Source organism: Nuphar pumila, chromosome 5, assembly GCF_984573655.1.
Source record: "Nuphar pumila chromosome 5, dmNupPumi1.hap1.1, whole genome shotgun sequence".
Lineage (NCBI taxonomy): Eukaryota > Viridiplantae > Streptophyta > Magnoliopsida > Nymphaeales > Nymphaeaceae > Nuphar > Nuphar pumila.
The window spans coordinates 54,418,671-54,438,724 of record NC_143253.1 but is presented as its reverse complement, the minus strand read 5'-3'; the positions used below and the strand labels follow the sequence as shown (position 1 = coordinate 54,438,724).

General features: G+C 39.2%; 1 protein-coding gene across 2 annotated transcripts in view; it reads left to right on the top strand.

The window, feature by feature from the left end:
* Positions 1-19,625, top strand: part of LOC149837619 (putative WRKY transcription factor 4) — a 47,951-nt gene extending 28,326 nt beyond the window's left edge. Inside the window, exon 4 of one of the 2 annotated variants that reach the window (XM_090006152.1) lies at positions 18,964-19,625. In XM_090006152.1, coding sequence (XP_089862278.1) covers positions 18,964-19,297 — 334 coding nt within the window. In that variant the 3' untranslated portion in view covers positions 19,298-19,625. Of the gene's footprint in view, positions 1-14,226; positions 14,618-18,963 lie in introns of those variants that run through there. The other variant, XM_090006153.1, reaches the window with a different exon arrangement.
* Positions 19,626-20,054: the final 429 nt, after the last annotated feature.

Here is a 20,054-nt window from a genome sequence, read left to right as displayed (position 1 = left end):
AAATTCAACAGTTAAAACTCAAGCTAAATCTTTTCAATTTTGTTAGGCATGTTCTTAATTATGCTGTCCTCGCTCTTTACTCTACTGATTGAATTAGCATCTGCTAATCTAGTTTGCATTTAGACTTCTTAGTCTGTTTGCTCAACTGCTTTGAACTACACCAAGAAGCATTTCAATTGTGGACATGTGGATCATATAAGTTGAGAGCCTATCTTTAAGTTAGTGTGAACAAATGAATTGCTTGTGAATAAATAATTTGGTGGCATGTTGTGGTCCATCTCTTGTTTGAGTACCACACTTTAGCTTGTGTATGCAGTTTGAGAGGGCAATTGTGTAAACAAATAATTTGGAAGTCACTAAGGTTGTTTGTAACTCGTGTTTTAATGCTAATTTATGTGCTTCTTGGCAGCATAATGAAATGTTGCAGATGTTAGGTGTTACCGATCTCATGCAGGCATGGTGAAGAGAGAGCTAACTTAAGAGAGCAGGAAATCCACCTAAAAGTATCTCCCTAGAATTGGAAATGGGGAGAGAGATGTGTACTGTGGGTATCTAGGGTTGGTTTGCTAGTGGGCCATTTTTTTGAGAGAAGAGAGAGTACAAGATGAAAAAAATATAGTAAAAAAAGTTAGTTTAAACTATCTCGTAGTCGTCATTCATGGTTTGTGAAGAATAGGATATTTGAGAACATCTAAGATGGTTGATCCCACTTATTGTTCCAACCTAGTGTTATATAACTCAACATGGTTCAACATTACACCATGAGAAATTCGATGAGTCATTGTTGGAAAAAAGAAAATGTAACGGCCCCAACTCATACCCCTTAACAAGTGCGGAATTTTTTATTTTTTTTAAAATAAGTGCGGAAATAATCCCAGAGACCCGGGGCCTTACGGTTAAACATAACCACCACCACAAGGGATCTTATACTCATCTTTCGTACCAAACCAAACCAAACTTTATTTATTAAAATGCGTAGAGTATGAGACATAGGCAAATAAAAATATAAATAAAGCAAAAAGAACAAAAGAAGAGTCACGCTGTCCAAAAGAATCTGCCAAGCAGTCGTGTGGTCCCCTCGTAGCTCCTCTCATGAGCGAGTCGCCTCATTGGTCATCTGAGGCTGCGAAAAACACAAAAGTAGGGTATCAGAATTCAAGGAATTCTTCGTATGAATCTTTCACATGAAACAAATAAGCATAAGGAATATAAATAAGATTCATGCAATAATTTAGAGGGATGCATTTATGCCAATTTCATAATTTAAATAATCATGTAAATAAAAGAGAACAAATGCTAAACAGGAGAGAACAATTAATATTAACAGAGAACCTTAATTATACATTAAAGACATGTTATCATGCAATAGATAGCACAAATCATGTATTTATCCATACATCACAACTAAGAGAACAAGTAAATATGCATAATCTAATGCATAGCAGGATTATGCATGATTTTTATGCATATGCATGAATAAATTATTATCTTTTACCAGAGTTTTCTTTTCATATATATGTCCCTATTAAATGCAGACAATTTAAGTTTCTTTTTTTAATTACTGTTGCCCATGGATACTCCAAACGGGTTAAAGTTTCTGAGGTCAAGTAGGGTTTCCAAGGTAACTTAGCACACAAGTAGTATTTTATTACTAGGTTCCAAACTTAGCCCTCGACCGAAACAACTTTCCGAACATTAGACCACCCATCTAATGTCGGAAACACCAGGGACCACCCATCCCATGTGTCACTTTTTTGGTATACCAAAACAACAGTTGTATCTACACACTATTCTCAGGCAAAGTGATGGATTCTCCCTAAAACCGTGGCAAGGAAAAGAACCTCAATATCGGGTTTAGGGGTAATAACAACGTACACTGAGTTTTAGTATCCTCACGGTCTCTAAACCACTAATGTAACGCCCCGAAATTTTAACCCAAATTTGAAAGATTTTTTTTTAAACAGCGAAAACAAATAAAAATTCTAAGGTTAAGCATTCTAGAACGATACAGGAAAGTAAAAGCAAACCACACCATTTATTTTTATTTCACTAATAATGGAATTAATCATCAGAGTTTCCACATTATGTGACTCAAACAAAATCAAATCCGAAAGTGAGTAGGACCGCCCAGGATCAAGTAAATCAAGTGTCGATCAATGCTTCATCCCTCAATCGCTCATAAACTCTACTCTTCACCTGAAAAAGGATAAATTATAGGAATTAGACTACAACTGTCTAAGTAGGAATTCTTGTAACCTTTCTTGTAGATATATCATGTGTCAAATATGTGATGTGGGTGCCATGGGTGATTTTCAGCATATACAATATCAAATAAAGAAGCTATACAATAACAGTAACATGTATATCATTTAACCAACAACCACAACATTTACAAGGATAACATTTATGTACACATCAACATGATTTAAACATCTCACATGTTACAATTTCTAAAGTATACTGTAGGTAAAGAAATATATTCAGGAAGAAATATTGAACTGTAAACTGCAAGTTTCAAACATACTACTAAATGTGATACCTAAATTGTGGTAATTAATGTTTATCTTTATTTATCCCGCGGGCACACGCGGGCCGAATCACCCGTAACAGAAGAGAACATTCGGGGGTTTATTATTCATGAGTGTTTTATTAATCCAAACGTTCTAATCGAAACTGTAAATCCTAAGGGAGCGGCCAGTGACCGAGAGAACATCTCAAAGGCCAAAACCAAAACAGGATGCATCCATAACTTCTGCAGAAGAACAAAGAGCTACCACCTAGGACATATTGGTAATCTGGGTCCCCCCCCAACTCAAAGGACTGGGGACCAACGAGTTATTTTAGCTCGAACAAATAAACACGTCCCCGGAATTTTGTACCACCTACCCTGTCCAAGGTAAGCCCGAATCTGAGTGGGTTGATTTTTTATTTCTTTAATTTACCCAAAGCACAGGGGCATTGCTCCAAACTACATCCTACTGTCATATTAGTAGGTCCCAACCTTAGTCATTTTATTAATACCTCCAAATCTCAATTTTTTTTCTTCATATTTATTGCACAAACCCACTCAGAGTGCTGTGGTACCTTTAAACCAGTAAAGCACACAAGATTTAAGATTATGTTTTTCATCAGTTTTATTGCCATAGCACACAGGCTAACAGTCCAAGTACCCGCACTGGGTATCCATTTAGTTATGTTGACCAAACTGATTCAGCTAGGGATCATACCATGAAATCTCAAGCGTGTTATAAACCACTTGTGTTTATCAATTTGATATGTTGCTAAATAGTAACTCGAATAGCCCCTCATTATGCATCTAAAAGGCATTAAGGATCAGCTTGACATGCAGCCTAGTAGGAGGTTGAATCCTTGCTTAATGTACAGTTACACAGGCATCAGATAAATATGCAGTTTCCTATGATACAGAATCTCATCATAATCGGCAGCTAACTAGACAGTAAACATCTGATTAAATATGAAATTTCATATAAAACAAAATATCATAATAACAGGCAGTTAACATGACATTTGGAAACAAGGAGTACATGCATTTTCATGTGAAATCGAAAATCATTATAATAGGCAGCTCAATTGTCATTGATTACTCATGTGAAAATCAAAAGAAATATGCACATGTTCTGATCCAGCTGCAGACATCCATTCTTGTCATTATGATAACACAATATATATATATATATATTTTTCATTAGTACATTTGCAACAATTTAAGGGTCGATTAAAACACAAGTGATTCCATCTAATAATTCAGCGTGCATAGGAATCTGTAATGCACTTAACCAAGCATCACTTTTCCCGACCGTACACATTTTTCAAGTTCATCGCATAGTCCTAACCCGCCTTATAGAGATGTGCTATCCCTGTTACCCTATGTACAGAAATTCACAGTGAATGACCAGAATCGAAATAGTATGTGGCATACAGCTTGGGCCCGGAACTTAACTTAGAAACAAAATTTTGCCATGGATCTATGCAACAATTCAATTCCTACTAATAACCTATTTACCAGTTAAGCAAGTTTGATTATGTACCTTAAGCAAAAGACAATTCATTTCAGAACAATGTCAAGAGAGAACAAAAAGGGAAACATGACAGACTACTGATGGGAACGTTGTAAAACTGACTGAACTAAAGCATGAAAAATTACCGAATCCAACTTTAACTAGGATTTCACGAAGCATGCTATCCTTCACAGATAAGTCTTAGAGGCAAGGACAACAATAACGACTTATTCAGATACAATGTGCATGGAAAAATTAAAGCACACACAGCCATCACCAGGCAGCTCGGCTACCCCCCGTCCTATCAATAAAACTTTCGCCGAAAATACCACTCAGAGAGACCGGGAAATCTAAGTTTCCACGACTTTAAGACATCTACTCTCTTCAGAAAACTGAACTCATCCAGGGAAAACCCCTTCCCCCATCCATACTTAGCAGAATACCAAAGCCAATTACCTTTTAACGGTGGGACAAATCCGAAATTTCCTAAATCAGAGGTTTGGGATTTCGGATTCCCAAATTTCCAACTCTTGGGTTTCGCAGCTGTCGAAACCCCCAACTCCGATTTGGGGTTTCCGTCAGCCATGAGCCAGGGTTCCATAGCGACCGAAAATCAGAGGAACCCCAGACGCTCGAGTGAGGGCTTCCCTGTAACCCACTTCAACATGCTCGACACTCTCAATACCCAAACGAAAAGCACAAAGATCCTACCTTGACCGGCGTTTGGGTTGCTACTATTGCGAGAAGGAGGTCGCCGGCGGCGGTGTCTTGCTGTCGCACACGAAACGAGAGGATGAAGGTCGAGAGAGAGAGAGAGACCAGATGAGAGGCAGAGGAGAGTGAGGGAGGAAGAGGGATTGGGGACCCCATTTATAGGAGGGTGGCCTCCCGAAAAGTGAGGAGATCTCCCCGGCAGTTGCGCAGTGCTCCCTCTCCCCTTTGTATCGTTACAAATTCCTGCTAGGGTTCTGAAAGAACCCCAGCAGGTTTTATCGAGCAGCTCACTTATCGAGCCTTCCTTTTACTTTTATGTTTTTCATTTCACGGGGCGCGGCTCGGGTCCGGACCCAAAACCCGGAAGCTCCCCTTTGAGTTGGATCCGTGATGACTTACTGAAGTGGGTCCGCCTGTCAGATCCAAATGGATCCAACCGCGGATCCATACGTTAAATTTCATATATGTGGTACACTTTATATGATATTGTATATGGATCTTGGATTAAAACTTGGATCCCAAGCTCCAAATTAATAATTTCTCGTTAAAAATTCAAATGGAATGCAGGAAAAATACGGGTTTTACATCCTTTTCCCCTAAAAAGAATTTCGTCCTCGAAATTTACCAATAATTGCTTACTAGAAAAGGTTGGGTTACTTCTCCCGCATATTAGCCTCAGGTTCCCATGTGCTTTCATCAAGGCCATGGTGCTGCCATCTCACCTTGACGAGAGGGATAGTCTTTGATCTCAAAACTCGCTCGCTTCGTTCCAATATCTCCACGGGTTTTTCGTCTATGGTTAGGTCTTCCCTTATATCTATATCCTCATACTGGATGACATGTGATGGATCTTGAAGATATTTCATTAACATAGATACATGGAATACATTATGAATCTGAGCATACTGGGGAGGTAGAGCTATACGATAGGTCGTTTCTCCAACCCGTTCCAAAATCTCAAAAGGTCCGACATATCTGAGACTCAATTTTCCTTTCTTACCAAAACGAAACACACTTTTGGTGGGTGATATCTTCACAAAAACCCGATCCCCCACATCAAAAGCTCTTTGCACCTCTGATCTGCATAACTCTTTTGCCGACTTTGGGCTGATAGCAGTCTATCTCTTATCATCTTGATCTGTTGGGTATAATGTTGTAACACGATCAGTGATTCTATTGATCGTTCACCAATCTCGTCCCAATACACAGGTGATCTGCAAGGTCTTCCGTACAGAGCTTCAAAAGGAGCTATGCCGATACTCGCATGGTAACTATTATTGTAAGCATATTTGGCTAGAACAACATGCATGTCCCATTCACCTTTCCAATCCAGCATACATGCTCGCAACATATCTTCTAGTGTCTGGATAGTCCTCTTTGATTGTCCGTCGGTCTGTGGATGAAAAACGGTACTCAGCTTCAGTTTTGTACCCAAGGCCTGTTGCAACTGGCCCCAAAATCGAGAAGTAAACCGAGGATCTCGATTTGATATGATAGAGACTGGTACTCCATGTAGTCGAACAATTTCTCTGATGTATAAATCTGCCAAGACTCTCGAGCGATTGATTTATTCGTATGGGTAGGAAGTGAGCCGCTTTGGTCAGTCGGTCCACTATTACCCATATAGCGTCATGTTGCTTCCGTGTTTTGGGCAAACCCACCACGAAGTCCATGGTGATTTCTTTCCACTTCCACTGTGGAATCTCCATTTGCTGCATCATTCCGCCAGACTTCTGATGTTCAATCTTGACTTGCTGATAAGTCAAATACTTCAAGACATAACTTGTGACCTCACGCTTCATTCCATTCCACCAATACCCTCGTTGTAAATCTTTAAACATTTTTGTACTCCTTGGGTGTATGGTGTATTTGGACCTATGTGCTTCTCCCAATAGTTCTTCTTTCAACTTGGGATCACTAGGGACCCAAAGTCGCTTCTGCATCTAGATACTGCCATCTTCTCTGAGTGAGAAGTGCGGATTTTCTTGCTGGGCTAGTGACTTGAGCTTCTCATACTAGGCATCCTCCTTTTGACCCTCAATAATCTTTGTAAGGATCTTCGGATGGGCAGATAAATTAGATAACTTGATACTTCCCTTGTTATCTGCGAACGACTTCCAGTCAATGAATTCTTCCACCAAATTCCACCCTTTTGTCAATAGACTGGACAAACTGCAACCAACTTTGCGACTGAAAGAGTCAACTGCCACATTTTCGTTTCCTAGGTGATAGGAAATGGTAAAGTCGTAATCCTTTATAAACTCCAACCATCGTCGTTGTCGCATATTCAACTCTTTATGGGAAAACAGGTACTTGAGACTTTTGTGATCAATAAATACTTTGAATTGTTCCTCATACAGGTAATGTCGCCATATTTTCAAAGCGAACACTACGATTGCCAATTCGAGATCATGAGTTGGATAGTTTCGCTCATGAATCTTTAATTGGCGAGAGGCATACGCTATCACCTTACCATTCTGCATTAAGACACATCCCAACCCAGTACCTGATGCGTCTGAATAGACCACGAAACCACCATGACCTAAAGGTAAAGCCAACACTGGTGGGGTGGTAAGCTTCTTCTTTAAGATTTGGAAACTCTCCTCGCACTTATTCGTCCATTCGAACTTAATTCCTTTCCTCAAAAGCTTAGTCATGGGCATGGCAATCCGTCAAAAGTCCCGAATGAATCTTCTATAATAGCCTACTAATCCTAGAAAACTCCTGATATCACCGATATTCTTCGGTTGACCCCAATTTAATATAGCTTCAACCTTAGCTGGGTCCACCGATACTCCATCTCGCGATATGACATGGTCTAGGAACATGACCTTCTCAAGCCAGAATTCACACTTGAAGAATTTGGCGAACAACTGGTGTTCCTTGAGAGTCTTCAATACAATCTTCAAATGTTATCGATGTTGCTCTATGCTTTCAGAGTATATAAGTATATTATCGATAAAGACAATCACAAAAGTATCCAAGTACGCTCTGAATACCCGATTCATCAGATCCATGAATGCGGCGGGAGCATTTGTCAGTCCGAATGGCATATCTACGAACTCGTAGTGACCGTACCTTGTTCTGAAGGCTGTCTTGAGAATATCATCGTCCTTGATCCGAAGTTGGTGATATGCAGATCTGAAATCGATTTTTGAAAATACCTTAGCCTTTTGTAGTTGATCAAACAAGTCTTCAATGCGAGGTAGGGGATCTTTATTTTTGACGGTCGCCTGATTCAGCATTTGATAGTCTATGCACAACCTCATACAACCATCTTTCTTCTTCACAAAAAGAACTGGTGCTCCCCATGGTGACACACTAGGTCTTATGAAGCCTTGCTCCATCAACTTCTGGAGTTGTTTCTTTAGTTTCTCCAACTCTACTGAGGCTATACGATAGGGCACTTTCGAGATCGGTGTCGTCCTAGGCACTAACTCGATATGAAAATCCACCTCACGCTGTGGAGGTAGTTCAGGCAACTCATCCGGAAACACTTTCGGGAATTCACGAACCACTTCAAATTCTTCTAATGGTGTGACCTTCGGCTCGTAGGAAAACACATTTATTAAGAATGCTCGACACCCTTGCCGCATATACTTCTAAACCTTTAGTATCGATACAATTCGGCCCTTTATCGTAGGTCTGGAGAGCCGAAACTCAACCTTTGGTAATCCTGGTCGGGACAAGACCACTTTTCCTTGGCGACAAAGAACATTGACATAATGTTCATATAACCAATCCATCTTCAATATGACATCATATTCTGTCATATCGAGCATGATCAGGTCAACAGGTAAATTCTGCCCCTCCAACACAATTGTTACATCAGGGATGTAGTTTATACATATTGAATTATATCGTATAGGATTGTACTCATCTAACACATGTTTCAGAGATTCAGTACGTGCACCTAGTAGTTTTGCAAACTCTATGGATATGAACGAATGTATAGCACCACAATAAAAAAGGACAAGTGCAGCATGACCATTAACAAGTACTGTACCTTGTACCAGATTTTCCTTTTCCAGCTCTTCTGCAGTGGTAGCATATACTCGTTCCTGTACCCTCTTTTGTATATTCTACTGCAGTATCTGCTGTGGTTGAGGTGGTTGTTGCTGCTGATATCCTCCACCGACATTACTCCCCTGCATGTCTGTCATCTTCTTACGGCACTGACGAGCATAATGATCCATCTTGCCACAGTAGAGACATGCACCCGTGTCCCTGGGGCAAGGTTGCCCATTATGGAACTGATTGCACTTTGGGCAAATCCTATTTGGTCCTCGATTCTATGGAGGACGAGCATCACTATTGTACCTCTGCTTCTTGTGAGGTGGTTGGTGCTTCTTGCCACCGTGGTGCTGTTGCGGACCGGCTCCCCGCTTCCACGGTGTGTCATTCTGACCCTTCCTTGATCGCTCCCACTCTTCGCTCAGCATAGTAGCCACTTCAATGGCTTGTGCGAGGGTGGACGGCATATTAATCATCACTCGTGGTCGTAATCCGTCCTTGAGCCCACGGACATACTTGGTTGCCCTGACTTTATCATTCGCGAACAAATTCGGGCAATAACGCTCCAAGGTCCAAAATTTGGTAGTGTATTCTATCAGATTCATATTCCCTTCAGTAAGCTCTAGGAACTGTTGCTTCTGATCACGAGCGTGCTAGGGAAAATATGTCTCTAAGAACGCCTCCTTGAAAGTTTCCCATGTAATAGGATCCATCCCGGCAAAGTGGATGATTCGGGTTGTGTCCCACCACTTCTGTGCATCTTCCGTCAAGCGGTAGATGCCGAAGTCTGTTTGCTTATCGTCGGGAACAGACAGAACCCGAAAAACACGTTCCGTCTCTGCGATCTAGCTCTCGGCTAGCTCACGATCAGAGAAAGTTGGCGGATTCAACTTCAAGAACTTCTCATAGGTGACTGTGTCAGTATTATGCCTTTCGCTTATGGCTGCGGCTAACTCTGTCTGGTTGCGCATTTGGGTGTCCATTGTCTGAGCCAGATTACCGAGAGTTTCCATCACGAAACCCCTTTGTTTCTGCCATTCATTGGTCGTGCTTGAACTAGCTTGGGATCGGCGATACATCTAATAATCATTTCAATACACACAATTTTACTATCTTTGAATTGTAGTGTTCCTAAAATCATTACATGTATATATCCATACTTATACAGAAGAAACAATGCAATTATCATGACTAATAAAGTAAAAATAAAAATTATACTCACAAAGCGATTACAGAGTGTGGCACGACCGTGATCTTTGATTTATTGTTCCCAGACTCTGATACCATAACTGTAACGCCTCAAAATTTTAACCCAAATTTGGAAGTTTTTTTTAAACAGCGGAAACAAATAAAAATTCTAAGGTTAAGCATTCCGGAACAATACAGGAAAGTAAGAGCAAACCAAGGAAAGTAAGAGCAAACCACACCATTTATTTTCATTTCACTAATAATGGAATTAATCATCAGAGTTTCCACATTATGTGACTCAAACAAAATCAAATCCGAAAGTGAGTAGGACCGCCCAGGAACAAGTAAATCAAGTCTCGATCAATGCCTTATACAATAACAGTAACATGTATATCATTTAACCAACAACCACAACATTTGCAGGGATAACATTTATCTACACATCAACATGATTTAAATATCTCACATGTTACAATTTCTAAAGTATACTGTAGGTAAAGAAATATATTCAGGAAGAAATATTGAACTGTAAACTGCAAGTTTCAAACATACTACTCAGTGTGATACCTAAATTGTACTAATTAATGTTTATCTTTATTTATCCCGCGGGCACACGTGGGCCGAATTACCCTTAACGGAAGAGAACATTCAGGGGTTTATTATTCATGAGTGTTTTATTAACCCGAACGTTCTAACCGAAACTGTAAATCTTAAGGGAGCGGCCAGTGACCGAGAGAACATCTCAAAGGCCAAAACCAAAACAGGATGCATCCATAACTTCTGCAGAAGAACAAAGAGCTACCACCTAGGACATATTGGTAGTCTGGGTCCCCCCCCTCCCCAATTCCGAGGACTGGGGACCAACGAGTCATTTTAGCTCGAACAAATAAACATATGTTCTCGGAATTTTGTACCACCTAACTTGTCCAAAGTAAGCCCGAATCTGAGTGGATTGATTTTTTATTTCTTTAATTTACCCAAAGCACAGGGGCATTGCCCCAAACTACATCCTACTGTCATATTAGTAGGTCCCAACCTTAGTCATTTTATTAAGACCTACACATCCTAATTTTTTTTTTCATATTGATTGCACAAACCCACTCAGAGTGCTCTGGTACCTTTAAACCAGTAAAGCACACAAGATTTAAGATTAAGTTTTTCATCAGTTTTATTGTCATAGCACACAGGCTAACATTCCAAGTACCTGCACTGGGTATCCATTTAGTTATGTTGACCAAACTTATTCAGCTAGGGATCATACCATGAAATCTCAAGCGTGTTATAACCTACTTGTGTATATCAATTTCATATGTTGCTAAATAGTAATTCGAATAGCCCCTCATTATGCATCTAAAAGGCATTAAGGATTAGCTTGACATGTATAGTCGGAGGTTGAACCCTTGCTTAATGTACAGTTACACAGGCGTCAGATAAATATGCAACTTCCTATGATACAGAATCTCATCATAATAGGCAGCTAAGTAGATAGTAAACATCAGATTAAATATGAAATTTCATATAAAACAAAATATCATAGTAACAGGCAGTTAACATGACATTTGGAAATAAGGGGTACAGGCATTTTCATGTGAAATAAAAAATCATAATAATAGGCAGCTAAATTGCCATTGATTACTCATGTGAAATCAAAAGAAATATGCACATGTTTTGATCCAGTTGCAGACATCCATTCTTGTCACTATGATAACACAATATATATATATATTTCATTAGTACATTTGCAACAATTTAAGGATCGATTAAAACACAAGTGATTCCATCTAATAATTCAGCGTGCATAGGAATCTGTAATGCACTTAACCAAGCATCACTTTTCCCGAGCGTACACATTTTTCAAGTTCATCGCATAGTCCTAACCCGCCTTATACAGACGTGCTATCCCTGTTACCCTATGTACAGAAAATCATAGTGAATGATCGGAATCGAAACAGTGTGTGGCATACATCTTGGGCCCGGAACTTAACTTAGAAACAAAATTTTGCCATGGATCTATGCAACAATTCAATTCCTACTAATAACCTATTTACCAGTTAAGCAAGTTTGATTATGTACCTTAAGCAAAAGACAATTCATTTCAGAATAATGTCAGGAGAGAACAAAAAGGGAAACATGACAGACTACTGATGGGAACGTTGTAAAACTGACTGAACTAAAGCATGAAAAATTACCGAATCCAACTTTAACTAGGATTTCACGAAGCATGCTATCATTCACAGATAAGTCTTAGAGGCAAGGACAACAATAACGGCTTATTCAGATACAATGTGCATGAAAAAATTAAAGCACACACAGCCATCACCAGGCAGCTCGGCTACCCCTCGGCCTATCAATAAAACTTTCGCTGAAGATCACCACTCAGGGAGACCGAGAAATCTTGGTTTCCACGACTTCAAGACATCTACTCTCTTCAGAAATCTGAACTCATCCAGGGAAAACCCCTTCCCCCATCCATACTTAGCAGAATACCAAAGCCAATTACCTTTTAACGGTGGGACAAATCCAAAATTTCCTAAATCAGAGGTTTGGGATTTCGGATTCCCAAATTTCCAACTCTTGGGTTTTGCAGTTGTCGAAACCCCAAACTCCGATTTGGGGTTTCCGTCAGCTATGAGCCAGGGTTCCATAGCGATCGAAAATCAGAGGAACCCCAGACACTCGAGTGAGGGCTTCCCTGTAACCCACTTCAATATGCTCGACACTCTCAATACCCAAAAGAAAAGCACAAAGATCCTACCTTGACCGGTGTTTGGGTTGCTACTGTTGCAAGAAGGAGGTCGCCGACGACGGTGTCCTGTTGTTGCACACGAAACGAGAGGATGAAGGCCGAGAGAGAGAGACCAGAGGAGAGGCAGAGGAGAGTGAGGGAGGAAGAGGGATTCGGGACCCCATTTGTAGGAGGGTGGCCCCCCGAAAAGTGAGAAGATCTCCCCGGCGGCTGCGCAGTGCTCCCTCTCCCCTTTGCATCGTTACGGACTCCCGCTAGGGTTCTAAAAGAACCCTAGCAGGTTTTATCGAGCAGCCCACTTATCGGGCCTTCCTTTTACTTTTATGTTTTTCATTTCACGGGGCGCGGCTCGGGTCTGGACCCGAAACCCGGAAGCCTCCCTTTGAGTTGGATCTGTGATGACTTACTGAAGTGGGTCCGTAGGTCGGATCCAAATGGATCCAACCGCGGATCCATACGTTAAATTTCATATATGTGGTACACTTTATATGATATTTTATATGGATCCTGGATTAAAACTTGGATCCCAGGCTCCAAATTAATAATTTCTCGTTAAAAATTCAAATAGAATGCAGGAAAAATGCAGGTTTTACAGCTAAGCCCAAGATTACCTTTCCGCAGAAGGAACATCAAGGGATTGTAGATTATACTGTTCTCTTTATTTATCTTGTTATTAATATAAATTTTCATTATTTATAATTCATCATGCAAAATTAATAACATAAGTTCGCATATCCACATGCACAGCTCTTCACAGCCTTCCACCCGGGGCAACAATAGAACAGTGCAATTCAAACAATAATATCACATTTGATTTTTGCAATGCATAGAACAACTAAAACAAAGAGCAACACATGCTCAAGGCTCATACAACCCAGGATAATTCATTTTGATCATCGATGCATTCATATGCAAAAATCATGAATCACATGCTACTATGCATTCTTTTCACATGCTTTTCAATGCACACTCATACATGAAAATTTGAAGGTATGCATGAAACAATAACATTCACATGCATGTGCATGGGTTTACGCCTTCATGTTAAGTGCATGCTTTCATCCAATACATGTATTCATGTCAAATGCATGCTTTCATTCATAATTCTTTTTAATTTAAAACATGTGGACGCCCATGCACGTAGGTTCATGCAATAACACCTCACTTTCATATATATTCATGCACACGAAAACAACTATCTAATGACATCATGATCAAATATAATATATCCAGTAGAGCATGAGAAAATTTTCATTCTTAACAGGCATAGAAGCAAATCCATTATCATGAGTAAAGCTATAATTTAGCACACTGAAAATTTTCCCAGATTCTACATATGCAGCAACTAAAGATACTAGTTTGAATTTCAACTATGCATAACTGTTCATGCAAAACACAGAGAAAATCTGGATTTTTTTTTACTACTGTAACTCCAAAGCAGGCCCCAGTTTAGTCTAGCCGACTCACTGAGTCATCTGGAGGCCAACTAAAAGAAAAAATTTTAATTTATATATGTATCTTGATAAAAAAAAATTCTGTTTGCAGGCACCTGCCAGTCGGCTGGGTCTGTGCCATGCTAAAACTCACCCAGCCAACACAGTCAGCTCGGTCCAAGCAAAAGCACATGCCCAGGTCCTTGTTTGAAAGAAAAAGACCATGGGTATAACAGCAACAAAGGAAATACAAAAATAAGTAAAACTTTCAACGACACAGAATATGCAACACAAAACATGTGGACTGACTTAGAACAGGTGGAGTCTTAAAGGAATAAATGTTGTACTCTAGCTCATGTATAGTTTCAAAAAGACAAAAGCTTTTCACAACCTTGAAATAATTACACACATTTTGTTCTTATTCAATTTTGCAGTTCACATAAAACAAATTCTTCAACCAACAAAATTTGATGACAAGAAACAAGAGTAGGTCAGTGAAATGTTAACTTAAAACAAAAGGATAAAGAAAAGAAAATGCTGACGAGAAAATTTGTAAGATGAATGCAACATCAAACTATAGATTGATGAAGTTGTCTTGTTTGCCAGCAATCATGTCAATATGGAGACTACAAGTTATTACTGGACGTGCCTTGAAGAGAAAACCCATACCATGAATAAAAACTTGAAGAAAAACGATGGTGGAAGTTGAAAAACGTGGGTAGATGGTTGGAGAAGTCCAAACTTCTCTTCTTCCTCCTTCCTTTCTTTTTCTCTCCTTCTCTCTCCTTCTTTTTCCCTTTCTCTTTCCTCTCTCTTTTTTTTTGATCTATTTATAGAGCTCTAGAGGGGTTGGAGAAGAGAGTGCAGCCCCAGCTGGAACTCTCTTCTCTCTTGAGTTTTCCGAAAATTTCGAAACTCTAAAGTTTGACTTTTTCAAAGTTTTATTTTATTTGAAACTCCATGCTTCTCAAACCTTCTTAGATGTTTCTAGGTGTGTTTAAGGGCTCTATTAAGAGTCCTAAACAAACCTCAAAATAAATTTTTAGAATTACATTAAATTAATTATTTATTTAATATTAAATTTTAAATAAATTTTCAGAAGCTTCCAAAAATTACCAAATTTACTTAGGAGGCTTCTTAACATTAATAAACCTCAATTTAAAGGTTTTTGATGAGTTTAAAGTTGAAAAAATTTGTTGGGCATGGATTTGGATCTAGATCTGAATCCAATATTCAAATCTATCTCAAAAATACAAATAGGTCTTAGGCTGGATCAAATCCAGATTAATATGGGTCTTAGATAGAGTCCAAATTCATATTAATTTGGATCAAATCCATCAGATCCGGTCCGATTTAAATCTGGATTCGAACCGACAAACTGCTCAATTTTTAAAAAAAGCATTTTTTGAGCCAACCGTAGCCCGAATCAAGGAAAATAAAATATCGGTACACTCAAAATTTTGAGACGCATCCATCGATATATAACTGGAATTTCGCTTTCAAAATTCGCTTGAATTTAAAGGTAAAAAATAAAACTCTTTCTCATGCTTCTATTTGTTCGTCTTGACCTTGTCGATGAGACCTAGGCCAAGCTCAGATTCAAAAACATCAGTCTAAAATCGAGTTTCAAACGATTTTTCTCCCAAACTTAGCCAAATTTTCGAAAATCTCAAATTTAACTAAGTGTGAAAATACGTGATATTACATGAAAGCTACCCCCTGATTATAAGGAGGCATCAAACATTTGGTGACATGCCACCTGCCTTTGCAATCAGTCAGACTAATGACACTGCATACTAATATATGGAAGTGAATAAGTAGTTGAACTATTTCCAGGTTCTCTTTCCGATGATTCTGTTGTCTTAATTTAGTTGCAACTAGAAATGAGTAAGGTCCTATGTGCCTGCTCCAACCTGAAAGCCAAAACCCTTATTCAGGTTTCTAGTGCAATTAAGGTCATAATCACCAAAAACATCTTTCTTTTATTGGTAATCTTGGTTATTTGTTCTTTTCCATTATGTTATTTATTTTTCACACTTAATTTTTATTTACTAAATATTTAATCATATTATATATTCTACAGCTTGATGCTTAGTTTTATCTGTTGCTTTATTGTAAGTTACACTATGCTACATTAAGATTTGAACCTAAGTCACACGGACTCGGCTAGGGAGGCGTCGCACCCGAGTCGACACGCCCTGACATGGGTGCGGCTTAGGATATGGCCCGGACTCGGTCAACGACGAGTCAGACTCGGTCAACGAATCGAGGCCGAGTCCGTCCTCGTTCGAGTCGACACGCCCTGACATGGGTGCGGCTTAGGACATGGCCCGGACTCGGTCAACGACGAGTCAGACTCGGTCAACGAATCGAGGCCGAGTCCGTCCTCGTTTTGGACTCGGTCAACATTGACCGAGTCCAAAAATGTCCATTTTTAGTGCAAAAAACAAAAAAAAAATGAACTTTATATATATATATATATATATATATATAGCATGAGTCTCAAACATAAGCCCCAGAAAAAAAAATTCTGGGGGGCGCTGCTCCCCTACGCCCCCCGACCCCCGCCCTACGGGACCCGCGCTGGGGGGAGCCCCCGAACCCCCGTTTCTGCAAGGGCAAAAGTATAATTTGCTAAGTTTGTAAAAACACTCATGCTGGTGCCAAACTTTAGAGGACAATATCCACATATATGCACACACTGGATATATATATATATATATATATATATATATATATATATATATATATATATATATATATATATATATATATATATATATATATATATATATATATATAGCCGTGTCCCCGTGTCCAAAATTTTTTAAATTGCGCCGCACCTGCACCCGCACCCATGTGACATAGATTTGAACATGTTTATTCTTTTCATCATTATTAGTCTTATTTGTTGGTTGAGCCTCAAAGTGAAGTCAACTGACACCTTGGTCCAATCCTTTGTCTTAAATGTCAGCTGACTATTATTTGCACAGTATGGCTTCATTCATGCCAGGTCTAAATCCTCAACCTACTTAAGTATATGATACGTTTGTGGTCTTTGCTTCATCCCATCACTCATATAATGCATCTCACCCTAGTGAGGCATCACTCTGGTGCATCTTGTGGCAAACAATCATTTGGATTTTTATTCCATGAATGTGTTCACTCACTACTTTGCACGTGCTCGTCATCTTTGAAAGTCACATTTACTTCTGCATCACATGTATCATACATGTTATAATAATAAGGCATGAAGACAGATCTTAAAGATCTATGTAAATTTGTGTTCCAGTGCATCCATTAATCTAATTTATAGTTTATTTTCCATCTTGAATCTTCACTCTGTAAATCAGTAGCCCATTTTATGTCTACCACATAGAAACCTTCCAATTTTGCTTGAATTTGCCAAAGCCTTAGTGTGGCAAAAAGAAGTCGACAAAGTGAAAACATGCAGATTGTGCTGCATCTTCGGATTCTTCGAATGGTGTTTAGTTTTCCTTATGAATCAAATTAGGGATGCAAGATGGATAGGCTTGACACGGTATTGAGCTTTGGAGTTCTCTCATCAAGGACCTTAATTCCTTAAGTGGCATTCTAGTTTCTTTAGTCTGTAGGGAGTTGCAGACCAGTTCATGGGTGAACTTGCACGTCAAAGAACATACAACCTCTAGCCATAACCCATGGACTAATGTTAAGGGCCACTTTTCTTGTTGTGCGGTAGATCACTTAGGGTGGGATGGACAATTTTTTATTTATGGGATCAGTGACTGCCTAGTCATTCTTTTATGAGGACAGTAGGGCAAGAGATCTCTGCTTGTTTTTGAATTTCTAATAGAAGCTTTCTGTGATATTGTTACCCACAACTTAGTGTTGATGGATTTGAAAGGTTAACTTAAATGATATTGCATGCTTAGGATAAAGTCAATTTGGCAAATGTACTTGCTATTTTAGGCTGAGTTTTGCTTTCACGTATTTTGAATGGTTGGTGCAGCTATATGTGATAGTTATGGGTTGATGAGATTGGATCATTGTAAGTGGTGGTTTAGCTCCATATGAACTGAGTTGTCATAATGAAGTTGTCAGGTATGAGTCTGGAGGTTGGTATTTAAACTTGGTGACTATTTAATGTTTTTTAGTATAAACAGTTTCATCCTAGACCATGGTCCAAAAACATCCCATTCTTATAATTTTGATTGCTGTTGAAAACTGACTATTGGGTTTTGGGTTCTAGGGCATAGTTTTGAAGCTGATCTTGCTTTGTTCACTCTGAAGTTACACGTTTTATTTATATCTTAATATAGAGGTTTTCGTTGGTTAAGCCCAACTGGGCAATGTCCGTCCTGTTTTATCAAATTGTATGGGTTTTGAGGGCCTTGAGAATATTTGAAGTAATATTTTTGTTTCTTTTTTGGTTTAATTCAAATTCATGTAACTATCATGAAACTGAAACATTCGATATGTTTGAAGTTGTGAGATCTGGTATCTTTTATAGGGATTTCCTAGTCTATGGAGTCTGAGATGAGATGAATCCTAGTGTACTATAACTCCTCATGGCTTGGGTGAATCCAATTGAGCTGGTGTGGAGTATAAGATGAGAGTTGCAGAAATTCAGTCAACCTGGTAGATTCTTATGTTTCGACTCGAATTTCCTATGGGTTTTGGGAACTTGGTTGCCTTAGTGATATTCATTCAAATTGCACGTTTGACACTGTTTCTGATTGAGCCAAGTAATCTGTAAATATAGATTAGGACATCTTTTTCTACTTTGTTTGCATAGTTAATCTTTCTATATCTTTTCCTTTTTTTTCAGGAGTTAAAAAGTGATCTTGCTGTGTCTATCTTATTTCAGGAGTTACTACAAATGCACAAATGTGGGTTGCAATGTTCGAAAACATGTTGAAAGAGCATCAATTGACCCAAAGGCAGTTATAACAACATATGAAGGAAAACATAACCATGATGTGCCTGCTGCTAGAAGCAGCAGCCATCACACAGCCAAGGCAGGAAGTTCCACTCACAGTGAATTGCAAAGGCCAGTGAATCCCCCTGTATCAGATATACCTGCTACTCTGAAAATGTCATCTTGGGGCACAAATGATCAGCAACATGCAATGGTCCAGAGCAGCAGCTTGTTTCCAAAAGAAGAGCAGGATTCAGCACAGATCTCTACTTTATTGACATAGAATGCTGGTCAAAGCACTGGAACAAAGCCAAGATGATGCAATGATGTGTCAAAACAGAACTTTTGCCATACATCTTTTGGCTACTGTGTGCACCCTCGCCTCTGGTGGAAGCGTAGAAATATTTCCAAGCTGCATAAAGAGCTGGTTAGGGAGAGTTGTACAACCTGATAATACAACAGCAGTTATTTTATTCGATTTTTATTGTTCTGTTCGTCTGTATATTATGGTGCTTATTGATCAGGGAAGTGACCATGCTTATGATACCTTCGCCTGCCCACTACTATCAGACACGTTGAGGTAAGTTGAAAAAGAATTCTTTTACCCTTTTCCAGTGTGTTCTACAGGCTCATGCATGGTTTCATTTCACTAGTAATTGGTGGGTGTTCTTGTTTGTTCGTGCTCATGCACGTCATCTGTGTGTTTTTGGAATATGTTGTGGGCATGATACAAATGGCATGCCCTATTAGCAGTCCTTATATGATGCACTTGCCATTGCCTAAATCATGCTGCTCCATGTTGGGGAAGCGTGGGCTTATCTTATTCAAGATTTCATGGTCGTACATGCAGCAGCCTGAAGCATTTTAGTTTTGGATTATCAGGGCTCCGAGCATGGTAAGACAAATTACAAGCTTGTCACGTATGGCAGGAATCCACATATTGAAACTGTTATATTAAACTTTTTATTGGAAAGTGACTATTAGCTCAATGTTTTGATTGCACGCTAGTAATAACATAATTGAAACTCTCAGAATTTTTA